Here is a 23,555-nt window from a genome sequence, read left to right on the forward strand (position 1 = left end):
ATCGAATCAAATATCTAGTCACCTATCTGTGATGAGCTGTAACATTGATTGAGTCAAATATCTAGTCACCTATCTGTGATGAGGTGTAACGTTGATCGAATCAAATATCTAATCACCTATCTGTGATGAGCTGTAACATTGATTGAGTCAAATATCTAGTCACCTATCTGTGATGAGCTGTAACATTGATTGAGTCAAATATCTAGTCACGTATCTGTGATTAGCTGTAACATTGATCGAATCAAATATCTAGTCACCTATCAGTGATGAGGTGTAACATCGATTGAGTCAAATATCTAGTCACCTATCTGTGATGAGGTGTAACATCGATTGAATCAAATATCTAGTCACCTATCTGTGATGAGCTGTAACATTGATTGAGTCAAATATCTAGTCACCTATCTGTGATGAGCTGTAACATTGATTGAGTCAAATATCTAGTCACGTATCTGTGATGAGGTGTAACGTTGATCGAATCAAATATCTAGTCACCTATCTGTGATTAGCTGTAACATTGATCGAATCAAATATCTAGTCACCTATCAGTGATGAGGTGTAACATCGATTGAGTCAAATATCTAGTCACCTATCTGTGATGAGGTGTAACATCGATTGAATCAAATATCTATCTGTGATGAGCTGTAACATTGATCGAATCAAATATCTAGTCACCTATCTGTGATGAGCTGTAACATTGATCGAATCAAATATCTAGTCACCTATCTGTGATGAGGTGTAACGTTGATCGAATAAAATATCTAGTCACCTATCTGTGATGAGCTGTAACATTGATTGAGTCAAATATCTAGTCACCTATCTGTGATGAGGTGTTACGTTGATCGAATCAAATATCTAGTCACCTATCTGTGATGAGCTGTAACATTGATCGAATCAAATATCTAGTCACCTATCTGTGATGAGGTGTAACGTTGATCGAATCAAATATCTAGTCACCTATCTGTGATGAGCTGTAACATTGATTGAGTCAAATATCTAGTCACCTATCTGTGATGAGGTGTAACGTTGATCGAATCAAATATCTAGTCACCTATCTGTGATGAGCTGTAACATTGATTGAGTCAAATATCTAGTCACCTATCTGTGATGAGGTGTAACGTTGATCGAATCAAATATCTAATCACCTATCTGTGATGAGCTGTAACATTGATCGAATCAAATATCTAGTCACCTATCTGTGATGAGGTGTAACGTTGATCGAATCAAATATCTAGTCACCTATCTGTGATGAGCTGTAACATTGATTGAGTCAAATATCTAGTCACCTATCTGTGATGAGGTGTAACGTTGATCGAATCAAATATCTAGTCACCTATCTGTGATGAGCTGTAACATTGATTGAGTCAAATATCTAGTCACCTATCTGTGATGAGGTGTAACGTTGATCGAATCAAATATCTAGTCACCTATCTGTGATGAGCTGTAACATTGATCGAATCAAATATCTAGTCACATATCTGTGATGAGGTGTAACGTTGATCGAATCAAATATCTAGTCACCTATCTGTGATGAGCTGTAACATTGATTGAGTCAAATATCTAGTCACCTATCTGTGATGAGGTGTAACGTTGATCGAATCAAATATCTAATCACCTATCTGTGATGAGCTGTAACATTGATTGAGTCAAATATCTAGTCACCTATCTGTGATGAGCTGTAACATTGATTGAGTCAAATATCTAGTCACGTATCTGTGATGAGGTGTAACGTTGATCGAATCAAATATCTAATCACCTATCTGTGATTAGCTGTAACATTGATCGAATCAAATATCTAGTCACCTATCAGTGATGAGGTGTAACATCGATTGAGTCAAATATCTAGTCACCTATCTGTGATGAGGTGTAACATCGATTGAATCAAATATCTAGTCACCTATCTGTGATGAGCTGTAACATTGATTGAGTCAAATATCTAGTCACCTATCTGTGATGAGCTGTAACATTGATTGAGTCAAATATCTAGTCACGTATCTGTGATGAGGTGTAACGTTGATCGAATCAAATATCTAGTCACCTATCTGTGATTAGCTGTAACATTGATCGAATCAAATATCTAGTCACCTATCAGTGATGAGGTGTAACATCGATTGAGTCAAATATCTAGTCACCTATCTGTGATGAGGTGTAACATCGATTGAATCAAATATCTATCTGTGATGAGCTGTAACATTGATTGAGTCAAATATCTTGTCACTTATCTGTGATGAGATGTACCATTGATCGAATCAAATATCTAGTCACCTATCTGTGATGAGGTGTAACATCGATTGAGTCAAATATCTACTCCCCTATCAGTGAAGATTGATGACGTTTTAGTACAGAAAAAGTTCTTTGATCCTTAAATTTCTCAGACACTGAGTGATTTAGGAAAGTGGATCTCCATCAACTCAAGGAATATACAATTGAAGAAAAAAATACATACGATACGATACGACTCAGAAAGCTAGTCTCCTAAAAAAAAAGACTTTTCTGTACAATGACACATTCTTTGAACCTTTCATTGGACCTTTTTTTTTAATCCTCAGCATTTATTGCTTTTCATCATCGAATTTGGGCTTCATTCCTCTTTTCTTGGGATTTTTGTCTCTTCTTTTCTTTCTTTGTTTTTTCATTCTTTCTTTTTTTTTTACAAAATTAAAATTAAATGGTATTTGGTGTGTAGAGAGAGAGAGAGTACAGAACATGATATAATAAGTCATAAATTTAGAATTATAACAATACAAATACAAATTTTTTTTAATTATAAAAGGGTAATTGGTGAATATTTACAGAAGTCTTATGAGAATGCAGTGGTAATATATATATATTTGACCTTTAATTTTTAAAAGTATTTAAAAATTGGTAATATATGTTTTCATTAGTATTATTTGAAGGGTATATATTAAAATTATTGTTTTTAAAAAAACGTACCAGCATGTATATACCCCGAAATCGGGGAAATAAAATTTAAGAGACTGTATTAAAAAATAAAAGCATTTTGTTCCATGTCCAAACGGTCAGTCGCAAACTCACTGCTCTCCTTTTTTTTATTTATTTTATTCTTGTTTTCTTTTTACGCTAATACAATACTTCTAATGTCTATTTATATGATGTTCTATTTTGTTTCTACGTTACCTCCCTTCTTTTCATTCAATCTGAATGAATGCAAAAGCACATTGAACAATATTCATAAAAGCCTAACCTGAAATAAAACACTAATTAGAGATGGCCATGACATTCTTGGAATGAGAAGAAAAAATAGGAAGTCCGAAATAAGTGCTTAGCCTCCAGGCTTTGTAAGGCTGCTAGGATGCTCCTTTTTAAAGATGATCTACTCCAAGGAGGAAAAATACGAATTTAAATCTTCAAAAAAAATATTTTTAAGGCCAAAAAAAAATGTTTCTAGGAGAGGAAATGAAGTGTATGTCTTCAATTTTTATAAAGAAAACAAAAATTTAATGTGGCCTAAATCGATTTTTAAAATCAACTTGTGTGCAAAAAAAACTTTTTAAATTACCAAAGCTAGATCCCGAGTAAGTAGATTTCATAAATAAGCTTAGCATCTATCCGAAAATGGATTTGGCGCTTTTGGTCTCTCTTTGGTGTTGCTCGTGAAGCTATTTCTGGAAAAAGTATAAATCATAGACTTATATATATATATATATTATATCTAGACTGGACATGGAGATCTTTTAACACTACAAAAAATGTAAAAATTTGTTTTAAAGTTGAAACAAGGCGTTGTTTTGTAGAGTAGCTACGGAAAGTGAAGTTGTTTTTCAGCCCTAACCTATGTAACATATAATTTAATTTTTAGATCTAGATCTAGTAATTGAACATCAAAAATAAGAGTCTCATAATTATTATTTTGCAATTTTTAGATACATAATCTAGAAAGATCTAAGTGATCAATCTATTTAAATGTACATAAGAAGATTAAAATCAACAGACATGAATTATTTCCATCTAGGATTTTTGAAACAGTATTTCATTGGAAACTAACAGGAAATGGCTTTGTTTCATATACTTGCGTGAATATATAGTTCTAAAGAAAATCAGAGAAATGATTTTGCATTATTTCTAAACTTTGAAAACTAAAGATCATTACTTTTCTAAGACAGAAAAGATTGATTGCGGCGACTTCCCTTAGAGCTTGAAAAAGAGCTACGTACATAATAATCTCTCTCTCTATATATATAGGTATGTGAATCGATCAATCGCGGATAAAAATTTGTTTCAGATTTTCAGTCTAGATAGAATATATATAAATCTATGGTTTAAATCCATTAGATCTATGCACCAGATGTGAGGATTTATTTTTTATTTCAGGTAACAGTTTAAAAAAAAAATAATACATGAAATTGGGAATTCTCACAACAAAAGTTGAGCCCTGTAATCTCATTTATTTTATTTTTAGTTTTCCGATGTTTAAGATCCAGTTTACATTCTTCAAGCAACACATTCAGTAACATAGACAAAGAAGAGATTTGGAGAAATGTAGAAGTGATGTACGCTCAAGAAAAAAGCGTAAGAAAATAAAAATAGAAAGATTGGAAGCAATAAACAAAACAGGGTCAAGGACGATAAGTTGAAAGGTCACTATTGCCAACTAAATAATTAAATGTCCTTATGCTACAAGCGAATGAGCTTAAAATGTGATTTCACAATGCTATCTATCTATATATCTATCTACATATCTATCTATCTATCTATCTATCTGTCTATCTATCTATATATCTATCTGTCTGTCTACCCATATATGTCTGCATATCTATATATCTATCTATCGTCAGTCTGTCTATGTATGAATGTATGTATCTATCTATCTGTCTACATATGTAAATATCCATCTATCGTCAGTCTGTCTATGTATGAATGTATGAAAGCATCTTTCTATCTATCTATCTATCTATCTATCTATCTATCAAACTATAATCTTTTCATATATTTATCTTCATTCTTGTCACAAAAAAATCTTGATAATCTAGTTGATGGTGGATCCTTTGACAAAAAGCTCGGTGAAGAGCCAATTATTCTTGACCTGTGGTTGAGTTCTAAAGTCCCATGGTTCAGATCTTTTTTGGGCCTTCTACAAAGGTACGATAAATTAAATAATGGCGCTGCCATGCATACAACAGTCAGTGGACCATTTGGTTTTGGACTCCAGAAAAAAGAGGACAATTTCAGAAGTGCACTACTGATAGCTGACAAAGTAAGATTGCACTACATGGTAACAAACTTAAAGTAAACTCACAAAGTAAGAAACTTACAATATAAAAAATTTACACAAAGTAACACACGTACATAGTAACAGACTTACAAAGTAACAGACTTACAAAATAACAAACTCGCAGTAAAAACTTAAATTGAAGCTTACACAATTACAAACTTACAAAGAAAAAAACTTACTAAATAAAAACATTTACAAAAATACAAAGTAAAAAAATTAAAAAATAACAAACGTAAGTAACAAAGTTACGCCTAAGTAACAAACCAAAACCTCCAACACAGTAATAAACAACAGGTTGAAGGGACGGGACAAAATGATGACTGATATAGTGTTATCACATTAAGTTATCATAAAGATATGACTGATATAGTGTTATCACATTAAGTTATCATAAAGATATGACTGATATAGTGTTATCACATTAAGTTATCATAAAGATATGACTGATATAGTGTTATCACATTAAGTTATCATAAAGATATGACTGATATAGTGTTATCACATTAAGTTATCATAAAGATATGACTGATATAGTGTTATCACATTAAGTTATCATAAAGATATGACTGATATAGTGTTATCACATTAAGTTATCATAAAGATATGACTGATATAGTGTTCTCACATTAAGTTAACATAAAGATATGACTGATATAGTGTTCTCACATTAAGTTATCATAAAGATGTGACTGATATAGTGTTATCACATTAAGTTATCATTAAGATATGACTGATATAGTGTTATCACATTACGTTATCATAAAGATATGACTGATCTAGTGTTATCACATTAAGTTATCATAAAGATATGACTGATCTAGTGTTATCACATTAAGTTATCATAAAGATATGACTGATCTAGTGTTATCACATTAACTTATCATAAAGAATTAAGAAAAAAAACTGATTCGCCTGAAAGATACTTTGAACAACTTTTCTCTGTGTCTCAATCCAGTGAAAATCCTGCCCAACACAAGATCTATGACACATTTAAAAACAAAAAACATCAAAAGTTGACCCTGGCTCCAATTATTCACATCCCTGCCCATCAAATTAAACGAAACAAAATAATTGTGTCTGTCGTGTCATTGAAAATGTTCGAATGTAAATTTACCACGAAACGAAATAAAAATTGTTTCGTCTGCTCAATTTTAAATTGAAACGAAAAATCAATGGCGACGTGTTGAAGTGCATGCTAGTAGCAGACGACAGTGGTTCTCAAGAGCTGTTCTTTGTTTTTTAAATCAAGATAAAAACTCTTGTCTGTAATTGTTTAGTTCTCGCTGCTGTATGCCTACCGGGGGGTGGGCGAAGGTAATCAGTTTATTTTTCAAGGACAAAATTGTTCTACTAAGTGCATAAATTCATGATGAATTAATTTTGAAAGTTAATGAAGTAAAACTAATCACCATTATTTTAAAAAGGTTAGAATTTTTAAATTTAGAGACGTTCTCTCTTCTAATTGGGAAATGACGTTTCTTTCTTACATTGATACAAGGCCTCGAAATATAATGTAGTGAGCTCTACCAAACATTGGAGGTTAAATGATTTTGTATAAATGAAAGGGCAGCCACTCTGTTTTTAGGAAAGCAGACTATCTAGACAGCTAAAATTATGGGTATCTAGTTTCGGTAATTATCTTGCACTGTTTTGAAGTAACGTCTGAAATCAATAAGATAAAATGGCCTACTATTGGCTGATATGAATTGAAAAGTAACACGGTTACATCTGAAAAGAAATAGTCTATTTGTGTTTACTAAATCTAGGATTCAGTTGTACGAGTTTATATGTCAATTCATACCATGGTCGTAGCCTGCATACCGTAAACCTCCCCACCCCTAACCCCATGGCTACGCGTATGATTTATACTTTTATACTCTAACCGTGTGAGTTTCATCGCACTGAGGCACCGTGTTGAGAACGCTATTCTCTTACAAGAACAAGGGAGTCGGATGTTCTTTGCAGAGTTGCCCTGTCTCCGTACAGAGCCAACTCGCCACGCGTACTAGTTTTTTCACTCAAAGGTCCATTTTTGGGGTGTAGTTTCGCGCAACCGTATATCAAATAGTTAATTGTTACTGGCAGTGTTCGCCTTGAACTTGGCAAAGCTCCGTCTGGGCAGTGTCCTGTTCTTCCCTGTCTAACTGCCACCATTCGTCCGATTTCGTGGGTCCCTTTACATTCTTCCACACCTCCCTCCCTGTGTTTCCTTTTTCCCAATTTTGGCGCCATTTTACTCTCATCCATTTGCTGAGATGTCTGTGGCTCTTCTGGTGGGTCCAGTTCGGAGCCGAATTTGTCTAATAAGACAGTCTTCACTTTTCCTTCATTGCCGCCCTGGTATGTACTGTAATGTCGTCTGAATGTTATGTTTTTCTTGAAGGCGTTCGCGCACGCCAGTAATTTTGCAAGTGGTTCTGGGAGCGTTACAGCAAGAGTTGTCTGTGGCTTGTAGACATGATAATAAGTCTATGATTAGCGTGATAGGACTGGGCCGTGTTGGTTTTCCTTCTATTCTTTCCTTAATGTATACTCTACTGCGCTTTGAATAGCAACCATCTCAGCTACGTAAGTACTCATACCAGAACACGGAACCAGAAATTCGGTGTTTTCCGTAGAGCCAGGAAATCATTCTACCACACCATACCCAGAAGTTTTCTGACCTAGGTTTCTGACGTAGGTTCTCTCTCGTGAAACCATCTGTGTGCACTGCTGTGTAATATTCTGAACTTCTGGGTACTGAGCAATACTTTAGCCGTTCTCTTTAAGACTGTATTAAGAAAAAAACGTATATTAAGTCTGGTTGTTGTTATTGAATTGTGTCATTAAATGTGTAATAGATCTAGACTTTGTTGAATTGTGTCATTAAATGTGTAATAGATCTAGACTTTGTTGAATTGTGTCATTAAATGTGTAATAGATCTAGACTTTGTTGAATTGTGTCATTAAATGTGTAATAGATCTAGACTTTGTTGAATTGTGTCATTAAATGTGTAATAGATCTAGACTTTGTTGAATTGTGTCATTAAATGTGTAATAGATCTAGACTTTGTTGAATTGTGTCATTAAATGTGTAATAGATCTAGACTTTGTTGAATTGTGTCATTAAATGTGTAATAGATCTAGACTTTGTTGAATTGTGTCATTAAATGTGTAATAGATCTAGACTTTGTTGAATTGTGTCATTAAATGTGTAATAGATCTAGACTAACAACAATCAATCTGTGTGATAAGAAATATTTATACCAGTTGTTTTTGTTTAGCGCAATTTCATTCTTTCGGCTTTCTCAATACGCAATGATTCTATCACTTGCCTGGACCAGTTGATAAAATAAAGGGGAGAGAGAAAGAACGGGGAATCTGGGTGATAGCTTTTTAAATGTATTAGTATAAAAAAAGGGGTTGAATGAGTTGAATTGGAACTCGTAGGCTAAAGCCTTCTAAAGATTTTCAAGCCAACACGGTAGCCACTCTGCTAGTGATGAGTGTATGAACATGGAAGATTGTATAATCATCTATTGTTTCTATAGTCTCGTCCTATTTTTCAAGTTTGTGTTCACTACGACTGAGACGATGACCTGTAAAGGGGACTACACAGTAACTTACGTTTATCGAACACGTTAAGCTAATTCGCAGACATTTTTATGTTTGAATTTGTGTATCTCCGTAAAAATTAGACCTAGAAAAAAACTGATTGTATCTATGAACTCCTCGTCCTTTTTTCTATAAAAATAGATTGGATTTAATGTATCTCTAGGCTTAGTTAAAATTAAATACGAAGTCAAAGAGGTGTAGGGTAAATATCGCCAAGCGTACTTTTCCTCGAGCGTATTTTTCTCCAGTTAGTAAGCTCGATCGGGTTGTTGGAAGGTTCGAGCAGATCAAAGAAAATATATCTAAAAACATGTTTTAATATTTAATTTTCACTATAAAATTATTTTCTTTTTACTCCAGCGCAAGAACACCATCCATTGCACCATTTCCCACCCTCCACAACTTCAAATAGTCTCTTTAAGCTTATGAGCAATCAGACTTAACAATAGCCCTAATCCCATTACCCATTTCCTTCACTACCGGGTAGTAAAAAAGAATAATTCCACACCTCCTGAGTTTGACCTCACCATGAACTTAATCTTTACAAGGAAAAGGAAATAGTATGTGTCGGAAGTGAAGAAAAAAGGTGCATGCGGAGTAGCAACATAGTAGTAATTTGGTAAACATTCAAATAAAAAAGTTATAGCAATAAAAAGTGAACTGTTCGAACCTCTTGTCAAATCGGGACTGCTCGAACTTCGTACTTTACTCACATCTAGTTCAGCTTATATCACCACTTAAAACGTCCTGCTTTGGTTTATAAAACAAAGCAAGCAATAGAAGAAAAAAAATACAAAAAAAAAAAAAAAAACTCATCTATAGGAAAGAACCGCGAATTACTGCAATTTATCTGAAATTGCCATGGGTTAGCACCTTTTCTTCTGTATAAACAAAATTAATTAATTATTACTAGGAGGCGCGGTAAAGCGCTTGGCTTCCGAACTTCCGAACCTGAGACCGGGGTTCGAATCCTGATGAAGACTGGGATTTTTAATTTCGGGATCTTCGGGCGCCTCTGAGTCATCCCAGCTCAAAAGGATACCTGACATTAGTTGGGGAAAGTAAAGGCGGTTGGTCGTTGTGCTAGCCACATTACACCCTCGTTAACCGTAGGCCACAGAGACAGATGACCTTTACATCATCTGCCCTATAGACCACAAGGTCTGAAAGGGAAACTTTACATACTTTTAATTGATTAAATAAATGTTTTATGTTTTAAGATTGATTCGTGTATTGTCATCGACTATGAATAATTCTGCTAAATTTCAATTGGGAAGTGGGAGAAAAAACGTGTCAAAACGGAATAAGAGGATTAAATCCATATATACATCCACATATCTCATTAAGTAGCATTTATTCCCCTTAATTTAATAACAAAGAAAATGACCAATCACCTATTATTAATTAACTAATATATTTTAATTGATTCATGTCTTGTCAGGTGAATGAATAATTGAGCGATGTTTCAACTTGTTCTGAGAATGGGAAACTGGAGAAAATATCAAGTTCAAACTTTGTACCAGACCAACAGACAGAGTAAGCTGATATGAGCTTTGTGAAAAAGCGAGTCAAATAATGTATTGAAGACACTGGAGTCTATCAACGTTCTTTAATCGAGCTACTTCTGTAGCCTAAATTATTCACGATTTTAAAGCCATTTCTCAAATGTCTTAATTCATTATTTTTTTCCAGTTGATTGTTTTTGACATTAACTCTTTCTCTCCGTAATTATTTTTCGAGGTTTCGAAGGAATTCTTCATTTTGCTCATTACTATTTCACTCCCCTGTTATGATTAAGCTTCAATAGCTTTATCGTTTGTTATCATAAAATGTTGTATTTGGTATAGAATTATAGGAGAATGTATGCTCATTTTATATGACACAAAATGAAGTTTATAAAATTAAACATTAATTTAATGAGGTGAAATCACCGATAGTATCGTAAATTAAGAGAGAAAGAGTTAAGCTTCCTCCAAAGTTTTACTCATTTTGATTTGCGCTCACACTTGATCATAGGTAGAACAATTCGACTTTACCCCTTGATTGGGGCTGCTTGGTGTTCTTTTCAAAAGTAGTTTTGGTTCATAAACTATGCATATGAAAATAGACCATCATTTCTTGACTGCCACCTAGTAGCACACAATGTACTTCCCCCTTTGATTGGGGCTGCTTGGTGTTCTTTTCAAAAGTAGTTTTGGTTCATAAACTATGCATATGAAAATAGACCATCATTTCTTGACTGCCACCTAGTAGCACACAATGTACTTCCCCCTTTGATTGGGGCTGCTTGGTGTTCTTTTCAAAAGTAGTTTTGGTTCATAAACTATGCATATGAAAATAGACCATCATTTCTTGACTGCCACGTAGTAGCACACAATGTACTTTCCCCTATTAGCTGAAGCGGCCATCTTGATAAGCTGTGAGCAAAAAAAAAAAAACAACTGCATACCTTTTGCACCAAGTCACAGAAGTCTGCAACTTTCCTAACACTGGTGATGGCATTTTAAAATTATTTTTTGCGCAAGTGTCTGCCCTGGTTGAAATAATGTCCAAATACAATATTATTGTTCTGCCCACTTAAGGTGAAAGCATTATCATAGCTGAACAGTATCAATGCGACAGTAAAAAGGTCCCAACTTCGATGAGCGGGACTACATGTTCCCGTGCCAGAGAATCGCCTTCCCAAACGACTTCTGTAAGGGGAGTTGTGTGCAGAAAAGCGCTCCTAGGGAGGTCAATACAATATCGACATTCACGGCTGGGAGGCACTAGCTTTCGATCTCACCTCATGGCATGAAACTGTGAGTCTCGGAGTCTCGAGATTTGAAGCAAGAAGAGTGGCCAGGGTGAAAGCGCTGAACCAAACATAAAGCTGAGAGAAGCAGGTCTCTCTGCAACTGACCTAATCTACCCATGCCACGTATGCGGCCGGCTTTTTAAAGCGAGGATTGGACTTAACAGTCCTCTTCGAGTTCACAGAATATGAGAAATGTGCTCATCTTCGACCTCGAAGGAGGAGCTATATCATAGCTGGCATCTTGCAGTAATTTCGAAACAAATGATTTTTCATTGCTAGGTGTATCAGCTTAACCACCACTCAGTCTACTATCAGATATGAAATCCCAGAAATGAATAATTGATTGCTTTTATTCTCATTTTGGTATTCCATTGATGGACATTACAAAACAATATCAGAAAAGGATGCTTATCTTGTCAACAATTGTGTATGTCTTGCGTAATGTCAACCATTAAAAAAGAAAGTTGAAATGTATCTTCTTTTGTTTGTTTGTTTTTAGCAAGATCTACATTGCCCAACAGGTCTATGGATGAAACCATAGCTATTTTCTTTTTCTTCAGGTAATCTGACATGTCTGATGTCTTTACAATGCAACACAATAAATAATAAACTTTTTTTCCTACAAATTCAAAAATGCCTTGAATCTTGGTTAAAACAATATGAAATATTTATTTGATTGTAAAACTAATATACAAATTATTCAAATCAAAAGTTAAATAAATGATAGAAGAGAGTCACATTTTTAAAACAAATTTTAAACAATGATTTAAAAGAATAATAGTTGGCTGAGTAGTAAAGTGCTTGGCTTGTCCTGGGTTCAAATCCTGGTACAGACTGGGATTTTTATTCCAGGATCTTTAGGGTGCCTCTATGTACAATCAGCTCTAATGGGTACCTGACATTAGTTGGGGAAAAGTGAAGGTGGCTGGTCATTGTGGTGTCCAGGTGACACTCTTGATAACCGTGGGTCACAGAAACAGATGACCTTTACATCCCCTGCCCTATAGACTGCAAGGTCTGAAAAGGGAACTTTAATATTAAGTCATGAAAACTGGGAAGACAATAAAGTACCAAATCTATTTTCGAATCAAATTTCGCCTTATGAAATATGAATTTTGAAGGTATTTTATTGATGTAACAACTCAAACAATAACATCAGCTAATAAGTTCATTGAAGTTGGTTTCTAGACCTAACAAAGCATGTTCCATCATAAGTTTTAACAATAATTGTTTGTTGATGGTATGTAGTCATTGTTGATTTTGTTTTTAATAGAGAATTAAAGCTTGTTTAGTTCTCAGCTAAAAACAAAAATGAGATCTGATTCAATGAATTTTCAGCTGTTGTATTGCTTTGTCACCTAACAGGATTTTAACTATAGGATTATATGATTTTTTTGAGTGAGAATCTAATTTATAGATACCATAGTAAAAGCCTATTCTAAAATAATGAGCAATGTGATTTTTTTATCCTGGGGATTATTTGAAACAAAAATTTTCGACCATTCTGTTTTGGATTTTATTTATCTAAATTTAGGGAACCAAAATTAGAACCTAAAAAGATTTGATGAAAGGGAGATAATTGCAAATATTCACATTCTAATCTACCAATGTTATTATATATTGAGATAACTATGACATTTTTGGATTAGTTAAATGGATCACCAAAGCATGAATGACTTCATCCATAAACATCAACAAAATTTTCAAACAATAACATTTAAAAAAAAATTTTCATCAGAAACTAAACAGAACATAAATATTTCATCACGCTACAATAATAAATAAAATAGAGCAACAAAGGGAGGAAGTATACAATATAGAAAAGTGAAGAGCTTCTTTGATACAGAGTACACTCCCATTCTAAGTCATAAGCATACTTGTAACTATAAAGAGACATTGCGTACTTTATATATAAATATATCATATTATGACTACAAAATAGCATGCCATTAAAATGTCGCATCATATCAATAGACTGTCACAACTTGTCTAATATCATTATCAGGGCCAGCCTTAGGCAAAATAAGAGGGAAGCCGCCTGATTAGGGCTTGCACTGGAATAAATAGCGAAACTTGTCCTCAATTTTATTGTTTATTGTTGGAGTACACAATTGCATAATTTTAGTTCTTTTTTTTTAATTTTTTTTTATTTATTTTTTATTTTAATTAGGGCTACCAAATTCACTTTGCTTAGGGCCTCAAATTATTCAAGGCCGGGCCAGTCATTATAAGCTGTTACACTAATGTCACATGGATCAAAGACTCTGCCTTTGAAAAAAAATAGTCAATATCAGCTAGAAAGTGACAACATATTACATAATTAGCTCTACATATTTCGGCTTAATGGAGCTCAGTACATTGGTTCTAAACTCATACTGATCGAGGCATTAATTTCAATATCCTTTGTGGCATTTAGTAGCTGATGAAATGCAAATAAATTATGTCAAAAATCTCTTAAATTTTATAATTTGAATTATGTTATCAAAAAATGAAATCTCCCCTGTTTTAATGTTGGAAATAATAAAAAAGTTTCCTGCAGTCAAAAGGCCACTTGCAATATGTTACTTTTCAAACAAATAGTGACTTATTCTAGAAAAGATCTCAAATCTAAGACATTGAAAATGTGTTACCATTAAGTCATACTATAATGTGTCACCAGACACTTCCATTGTTAGAAGGCTGACCCAGCCTATACAGAATGGAAGCCACAGTGCCATTACTTACATATTACATTCATTGCCACATTGTTTTAGCTTAACAGAAAAACTGAAACAAGCTCACAATTTCTTGTTTTACACAATAGTGATTTAAATTAAAATAAAATCCACTTCACAGTTTCCTAAAAAAAAATTACGGATATTTTAAAGTACTACTTTATAGAGCAGAGCCCTAGAGAACTAATGTCATCAACATGGAAAAAAAAATTCTGGTATTCATCAACATCTGTCTAAGGAAGATCCTTATGATGTGCTAGAAACTGGCAAAAGACAAAGCAGCAGTCCATTGGATAAGCCACACCCTTTGCAAACCTACATCACAAGACAAACCTTCCCCAGGAACTTCAAGGAAAGGAGGAAGAGCTGGTCAGAAATATGAAGAAGCACACACCAAGAAGATGAGAAAGACATGGGGACAGACCCAGAACTGAGATCTCTAGAGCAGCGGTTCTCAACCTTTTAACCTCGGTGACCCCTTTTTACAATCCCCACTCTGCGGCGACCCCCATCCACACAGCAATAGAAGAATAGACAAAAACAATCCAAATTTTCGATGGTCTTAGGCGACCCCTGGCAAATCGTCAATCGACCCCTAATGGGGTCACGACCAACAGGTTGAGAACCCCTGGTCTAGAGGAAGCTGCTTGGTGACCTATGCCTCAGACAGAACCACAGGCAAAGATGTTGATGATACTCTTATACAAGCATCTCTAATCATTCAGTTTTTAGCTTAGTTAACATGCAAGTGGGGTTGACCGGATTTATTCTCGGAGGACTGTATCACATAGTGAACTTTGGAGAATGATGGCTGCCCAATATCTGCCATTTAACAAATAAAACTAAAAACATGTTTGAAATGCAACAGAATCAAGAAATAATTATGTCATAAACATTAAGTCAACTAATGTTACAAACAATGGGTAGGGTAATAAAAGTAGTACTAAAAACAAAGGAAACAATAAACAATTTTGTGTTTGAATAAAATATTAGGAGGCCACCTATGACTTAGTTGTGTCGGATCCAGTTCATAACACAAGTCACATTAAACATTCAAGTTAGCCAAGTCTTGTTTTCATATAGAAGAGTTTTTAAAAAATCACATTGTGCAAGGATGCCAACTTTAAGTCATCCAAGGAATTCATATATCAAATTCATGAGCTGATTCCAAGTAAATTATATAAATAATAAATAGAAATAAATTTAAATATCTAAAATTAGTTATTTTCTTTTATCCAAATTGGCAGAGGCCTCATTTTGATCATTATCATCACAAGTTGGCTCGGGATCTAAATTAGGTTTAAGGTGGTCCAGGACTTCTCGACGCTGAATATCCTCCCCGTTTGCAGGGTTTTCTAATTTGAGTTGTTTGCCTGGAGACTGCATTGTGGGTGTTCCTGGGTTTGGTGTTGACGATGAGGAAGAGGAAGATAACTTTCGGCTGCGCTCACTTGAAGTGCTGCTACTTCTTTTTGCATGGCCAGACCTAAATCTTTTCTCGCCGCCATTAATTAAATAATAGTCTGGCTCTCCATTTTTCCTTCGACTAGATCGGCGTGTTTCAACCTCAATGACCTGTCCTGTTTTTGTTGTGATGGTTGTTGTGGTCGTCGTGCTGCCTTGGGCAAATGTACTGTCTACATTCAATGCAGTGGAATCAACAGAATTGTTATTTTTCTCCCCAGCCACAGGAAGCACAGCATTATGTAACACTGGATCACTGGCAATAGCGCCCACATACTCCGGATGGAATAAAGGCACGTTTTTGACAATAGGGGAATGACTTTTAGAACTTGGCTTAGCCTTGGCTGCTTCTTTATTTCCACTAATATAGTGCTCATAAAGAGATGACCCAAGGACAGTTTCTTTATCTGATGCATACGATGAAGAATCAGAAGAGTGATATGCCAGAGATGGGATTGACAGGTCTTTGCTGCTGTCACCTTTGTCTTTGGATTTCATTCCGATGAGTTCCTGGGCAAAGTCCGACATCCCGTACTGCGTGGCAATTCGCAAACCTTCCTCAAACAGAGAATCCTTATGATTCTGTATCGCAGCCATGTATAAGGTGTTAAGAGGATTGGTGAGAACTCCATCCTCAACGTAGTTCACACTTTTCAGGGACTTGTTTGCCTTCATCAGATCACTTCCGTAGGAAAATGGATGTTTTGTTATATCCATTGGGGAACCAGCTGCTGAACGGAAAGAAAAATAGTGAATTAAAATTCAAATAGTTTCAATAGATTAGAACAGATAAAAAAAGGAATAGTAATAGGAATGTTTCTTCCAAAATGATTAAAAAAAAAGGTTACATTAAATAATTATTTTATAACACCAAATGTCTTTTTTATTTTTTCATAAAATGATGTTAACTATTAACTGTCTTGAAACTTTTATGACTTTTTCAACAAAATTCTTATATATAAATGTCAATTATTAAATGTCTTGAGACTTGTATGATATTTTTCATTAAAACTCTTAACAAGCATTGAGTCTTTTCATCAATCAAGAAGTTGTTCAATACCAGAAGATTTTCTTACATGAGAGCCAGATTTACATTATTTGTTTTTAAATTGCTTTTAGATAGCAAATTTTATACGCTATAGCAGAGAGTGCGACATGGTCCAATCTCTGTTGTAGACTGGGGGGGGGGGGGGGGAATAATCTGGGATAAGGATTCAATTATGCAGTAAGGTGCTCAGCAAGCACAACTTAGGATTAACTTGAACCCCTTGATAGATAGGTGATATTTGTCATTCAGCCACACATTCCAGAATCAAGTCTATGCACAAATGAAAACTAAATCATAGTTCTATTCAAATGAAAATAAAAACTACTTTAGAAAGTTTGAACAAAAAAGGACAAAGTCCATCATACATATAAACATAATTCAAAGCTCAATCACTTACTTAGAGTTGCTGAGTACTTGGCTACACCTTTTCTATACCTGCAGGATACAAAACAAAAGAAAAACTGGAATACTTTGAAATAAATGCATTATTGTAACTTTAGGCTCAATAGGTCTCAACACAATTCTGTCAGAGCAATGAAACAAGTAAAGCCTCCATCTTACCACACAAAATAAATAGATTAGTTTTATCAATGTGCTAGCAACCATGAAATACTCATGCTATAAAATGTTTCTATCTTGCTTGAAACTTATTGTAAAAATGAGGCTATTTCAATCTGAGTACAAATAGTAGTGTATCAACAGAAAAAGGGAAGCCACCCTTGGTATGGCAGAACATAAAATGTATACGATTTCTTTCTCAATGTCCTTGTAACTATTTTTACTCTTACTTTGTGCACCCTAAACCCATTACAGAAAACAAGTAAAAATAAAAAGTTTACAAAACAAAAACAATTCCTCCTTGATAAATATGATGATGGTCTATTCTTTTGTATACTGTTTATTTCTTGTAATCCTTCATTATTGCCAGGAGTCTTTTATCAATTAGCTGTACACAATCAAAGCTCTTCTATAAACAGTCTTATTTCAAGTGGAAAGCATGGTCGAGAGGCTAAGTAGCCTTGAACTTGGCATGGCTTGGAGGCTCAAGGTTCAACACCTGACTCTAGCAGAGTTGTGTTTACTCAGAGCCTAAAGGCAAACATTCTCCCAGATAACCCCCCGTTCCCCACTGGTCCACAATTGAGATTGGTCCATAGCGCTCTGAGCATGCTATAAGCATGAAAGTAGTGCTATATAAAAGCAATAATTTTTTAATTAATTATTTTATTTATTTATTAAATCCTTTACTGAATACAAAGAAACATTTGTGTCCAGTGCAGGAATTCCAGATGAGTTGTGTTCAAAACGTAAGATAATTTAAATTTAATATGATTACATTTTAGAAATATTATAACGGTCAAAAAAGAGTTTTAACTGTGGGGCCAATTGAGTAGTATAGTTTCTTTTCCCAAAAATATTCAGAAACTGTTATAGGAAAATAGTTGGAGCTGTTTTTGAAATACCCATCCAGTGTCAAGGTTCCACCCAGTTTCCATGAAGAGTTTGCAAGCCAATAGGAGGAATTGTAGCAAGCTTTGCTTCAAACTGAATACAGGTGATATAAAACTAGACTTATGAGCAATGTTATTACTAATAATAACAGGTAATACAAGACAAAACTCATGGACACTGACTGTAACAACTAGTCTAAAAAGCATACATATTTTGACAAATTAACTCAACTATTTTTTCTCACTTTCCCAAGAGGCAGAAGAAACAGAGTTGTCCAAGAGTACGCAATGATTATGAACAGGGATTTAAAAGCAGGTGATGTGACATTGGTCATTCCTAAATATACATAGTTTAATGACTTAATATCACCTGGTCCCTTTGAAGTGAAATTGTTTTAATTTATTTTTAAGTCAACATCTCTTAACTGGACACAACAGAATGAGACAACATATGTTGCAGAATACCATAGCACTACAGACAGTGGAAAACAAATTATATGAAGGAGTGCAATCACCATCAGATATTGTTGTCTTTACAGACTCCCAATCCACTCTGCAAGCACTTAACAGCAGCACCTCAAACAGCCCAAGAGAGTTGACAACACTAATTGTGATAATCCATCAGATGATATCAAAATTAAATATCAATATCACACTAATCCTAGAACACATAATATGTAGCAACATCATAAACCACTTAGACAAACATAATGTCCTCACACCATACCAACATGGCTTTAGGAAATATAGATCATGTGAAACACAACTAATAGGACTAATTGATGATTTTTCAAAAGGTTTAGATAATAGTGAACAAATAGATGCTATCTTACTAGATTTTTCTAAGGCTTTTGACAAAGTTCACCACCATAGTTTGCTTAAAAAATTAAAATATTTCGGCATTAATGGTCCACTGCATCAGTGGATTAAAGACTTTCTGATAGGGAGAGAACAAACTGTAATAATAAATGGCTCTAAATCAACACCGATAACAGTAAACTCAGGTGTACCTCAAGGAACAGTCTTGGGTCCACTACTATTTTTAATTTACATAAATGATTTACCAAATTGCATTACTTCAGGAACAAAAGTCAGATTATTTGCAGACGATTGCATAATACATAGAACAATAAAAACAACACAAGATACAGAAATTTTACAAAGAGAATTAGATGAATTACAGAAATGGGAATCAAATTGGAGCATGTCTTTCCACCCAGAAAAATGTCAGTTGTTAAGAGTAACAAAAAAACTAAAACAAATTAATTCCACTTATCTTATTCATGGCAAACCAGTAACACAGACTAAAAACGCAAAATACCTAGGTGTTATAATAAATGAAAAACTGTCATGGAATCCACATATTGATGAAACTACAAAAAAATCAAACAAAGCATTAGGATTTATTAAAAGAAATTTCTATAAATCAAATAAGAACATAAAACTAAAATGTTACTTAACCTTGGTTAGGCCAATAATAGAATATGCATCCTCTGTTTGGGACCCCTCAACTCAAGAAAACATTAAGAAACTAGAACAGACACAAAATAGAGCAGTGCGATTCATAACAAACGAATATTCACATTTGACTAGAGTAACACCTTTAGTAAAATCACTAAATTTAGAAAGCCTTCAGGACAGAAGGCTCAAAAGTAAAGTAGCAATAATACATAAAACACTGAACCATAATCTTCAAATACAAAAACAAAATTTAATAAAATATTCTGAAAGACACAAAGATAAAGGCACATTCCTCGTCCAATATGCTAGGACAAATTTGTACAAGTGCTCCTTCTTCCCTAGTGCTATTAGAGTATGGAATGGGTTGCCTGAGCTAGCCAGGAAAACCAGTGACTTGGCAGAATTTAAGTCATTGGTTAATATGCATGACTAAATGCATGACGCGTAGGACGTAATCATCTTCTTTTTTGAAGTAACGTCTGTATTATATAAGATAAGATAAGATACAGTGGATCCCTGGACACATTGGCATCATGGGAAATGAAAAGGCAGATAATCTATCAAAGGCAGGTTCATCTATGGAACAACCAGATAGACCTGTAAGCTACCTCACCCTAAGGTCAATGTTAGTCAACAATCACAAAGAGGAGTGGCTCAACCAATGGGCATCAGGAAACACAGGCAGAGCCATGTACAAAGAAATGACTATGCCTAACAAACTGGACAGTATTAACTTCCTCCCCCGCAAAGAACAATCTACAATTTTCCAACTAAGAACAGGACAAACACCTCTATTAAATTACCATCTGAACAAAATAAACCCCACACAACTCCCCCTTTGAAGACACTGTGCCCACCCTTATGAAACGGTAAACCATATTCTCTTTGAATGCCCCTTTCTAATCCACCTTAGGCAGAGCCTACTACCACTACAGCCCAACATAACCAACACCCTGTACGGCAGTGCTGAACAACTGAATAAAACAGCACACAGTCTGCAAAAGAGTTCACAGCTTAGCAGCAATAAAGCTGGCTAGAAGAAGAATGTTCAGAGGCTAAAAGTTGGGACTAGCAAAATTTGTCCTTGTGGAGCATCATCAGAGAATTCTGATCATGTCCTTCAAAGCTGCATACTATATCAAGAGGCCCGAACAAGACTCTGGCCCCAAAATTATATAGAGAACTGCCTGATCTGGAAACCACTGCGCAGTTCATCTCAGATATACGATTACTGATCTGAACTCTCCCACATGAAAAATGAGAACAAAGAAGAAGAAAAAACTTTTTTTTAAATCACAAAATACTGGTTCACATAAGACAATATTGAGCTCGTTTTTTTCTTAAGCTATTGTTCCTATCTGTCTAGAATCCAACACAAACCAAGATTTCAGTTTATTGACTTACTTTCCTATGGAGTTTACGATCTTTTGCCTTTTCTTAATCAAAGCAGTTTGGCGATCATTTATATCATCCATCTCAGAAGTCAAGGATTTCATCTGATCATGATCATTGGCCTCTAAAAGGACCCGTAAAGCACTGCGGATGCGATCTTGTTCTTTAGCCATTTCTGACAAGTCTAGTGTAATCTGAGTGAGCTCATTCTGCAACAAGAAACACTAATGCATGTAGAGAACAAGAACAATGAATATGGACTAATTCATGTAGAATACAAGAACAATGAATATGGACTAATTCATGTAGAATACAAGAACAATGAATATGGACTAATTCATGTAGAATACAAGAACAATGAATATGGACTAATTCATGTAGAGAACAAGAACAATGAATATGGACTAATTCATGTAGAATACAAGAACAATGAATATGGACTAATTCATGTAGAATACAAGAACAATGAATATGGACTAATTCATGTAGAGAACAAGAACAATGAATATGGACTAATTCATGTAGAATACAAGAACAATGAATATGGACTAATTCATGTAGAGAACAAGAACAATGAATATGGACTACTTCATGTAGAGAACCAAAACAATGAATATGGACTACTTCATGTAGAGAACCAAAACAATGAATATGGACTAATGCATGTAGAGAACCAAAACAATGAATATGGACTAATTCATGTAGAAAGCAAGAAAAACAATTAAAAATATAGTCTAATTCATCTATAAAACAAGAAGTACAATGAATAAAGAAGCCTAAATTGTGTGGGTTATTTTTTTTTTAAACCAATTTTGCTTTTGATTAAAAGCCACCAATGTAGCTGGTAGAATTTCAAGATTTACTTTTTATTAAATATCAAAGAGGAGAAACAATATGCACATTTGTTGATGTTTCATTTTTGCTGGGCCTCGTACAATTTTTTTTTTAAGTTGTGTTTTATAATTTATGACCTTTTATAAATTTTTTGAGAAAACAAAAGGTAAAAGAAAGGAGACAAAGAGGAAACGATTTTAAAAAGTGGACAGCGTTACATGTAAGAAAAGTTAAGTTCCCTTTTCAGACCTTGCGATTTATAGGGCAGATGATGTTTAAGTCATCTGTTTCTGTGCCCATGGTTAATGAGGGTGTCATGTGGCCAACAAAATGACCAACTGTCTTTCCCTAATAAAGTCCTTCAAGTTGGGTGGAGTCAGGGGCAACCTACAAATCACGAAATTCGAAATCCCAGTCTTCACTGAGATTCAAACCCGAGACCCCAGGTTCAGAAGCCAAGCACTTAAATGCTCAGCCACTGCGCATGCCGCATTATATGTACCTATTAAATTTAGAAGTACCTTTAATAGCTGTTTTGTTAGATGAGCCCAAAGAATAAGTTTAAGATGAATCTGTAACAAAAGTCTAAGTAAGACAGTTGAATACTAAATGCCAATGACCAATTCCAATAGTCAATGAAGGTTCAAATATATAAGGTACAGCCCAGTTAAAGTTATCTAAACTACTGAGGGCCTCTAATATACAGTGGTGTCAAACCCATTTTAATTTGGGTGGGATGATGAAATAGTGCAAGAATCTCAAAAGTTGATTTACACAACAGAACATGACAAAAGATTTCATGCAATGTATTATTTTTGGAAGATTGATTAATGTTCTAATTATTTCTTGATGAGTTGAAATAATTAGCTTAACTGGAATACTACCCTTTTATTTTTTAATATACCTGCAGGTCATTAAATGAGTCTGAGCTGCAGACGTCTTGCAGTGGTGATGGCAAGGGAAGTGAAGAGGTTGATGGGATAGCTTCAGACTGTTCTATTTTGGGTTGGACTAAGACTTCAGCAGCTCTGAAACAAGAACAAGAAAAAAAAATTCAGTTGTCAGATTATGTTTGTATCAAGTATTAGCTTACTAAGCCACTCCACAAACAAACTGTTAACTTGTCAACTATTAACAATACAATAGGAAAGAGACAAACCAAATACAAGCAACACAAATTGTCCAGTGTTAACAAAATAGTTATATCAAAAAAAATGTTACATCAATAAATTACATATTTAAAAATATTAAACACATAGAAATTATATAAATTTAATTTTTTTTATATGACCATCAGTGTTAAATAGGTTTTTAAATGTATGAATTTTCTATTCATCTATCATCATCATCCTCCGTTTGAATGAGATCTAAGGTGACTCCTATCCTTTTATTAAAAGAGGCCACAAATCACTGTTCAAGTTAAAATATTTATTAAGATGGCAAAAGTATTGTATTTTTGTATTCCCCTAACCCAAAAGCTCCTATTTCCGGTCTGAAAAATCTTCTTTTAAACCCTAAGCAAAGAGGGGTAACACTAAATTTCACAAATCTTAAAATATATATATATATA

General features: G+C 34.3%; 1 protein-coding gene across 4 annotated transcripts in view; it reads right to left on the bottom strand.

Annotated features, from left to right (window-relative positions):
• Positions 1-12,264: 12,264 nt before the first annotated feature.
• LOC106068311 (NGFI-A-binding protein 1-like) overlaps positions 12,265-23,555 on the bottom strand; it is a 28,667-nt gene continuing 17,376 nt past the window's right edge. For 3 of the 4 annotated variants that reach the window (XM_013227642.2, XM_013227645.2, XM_013227643.2), the window contains 4 exons: positions 22,890-23,013; positions 21,164-21,360; positions 17,245-17,282; positions 12,265-16,530 (listed from right to left, as the gene is read on the bottom strand). In XM_013227642.2, coding sequence (XP_013083096.2) covers positions 15,557-16,530; positions 17,245-17,282; positions 21,164-21,360; positions 22,890-23,013 — 1,333 coding nt within the window. In that variant the 3' untranslated portion in view covers positions 12,265-15,556. The remainder of the gene's footprint in view (positions 16,531-17,244; positions 17,283-21,163; positions 21,361-22,889; positions 23,014-23,555) is intronic. The other variant, XM_013227644.2, reaches the window with a different exon arrangement.

This window comes from Biomphalaria glabrata, chromosome 11 (assembly GCF_947242115.1).
Source record: "Biomphalaria glabrata chromosome 11, xgBioGlab47.1, whole genome shotgun sequence".
Lineage (NCBI taxonomy): Eukaryota > Metazoa > Mollusca > Gastropoda > Planorbidae > Biomphalaria > Biomphalaria glabrata.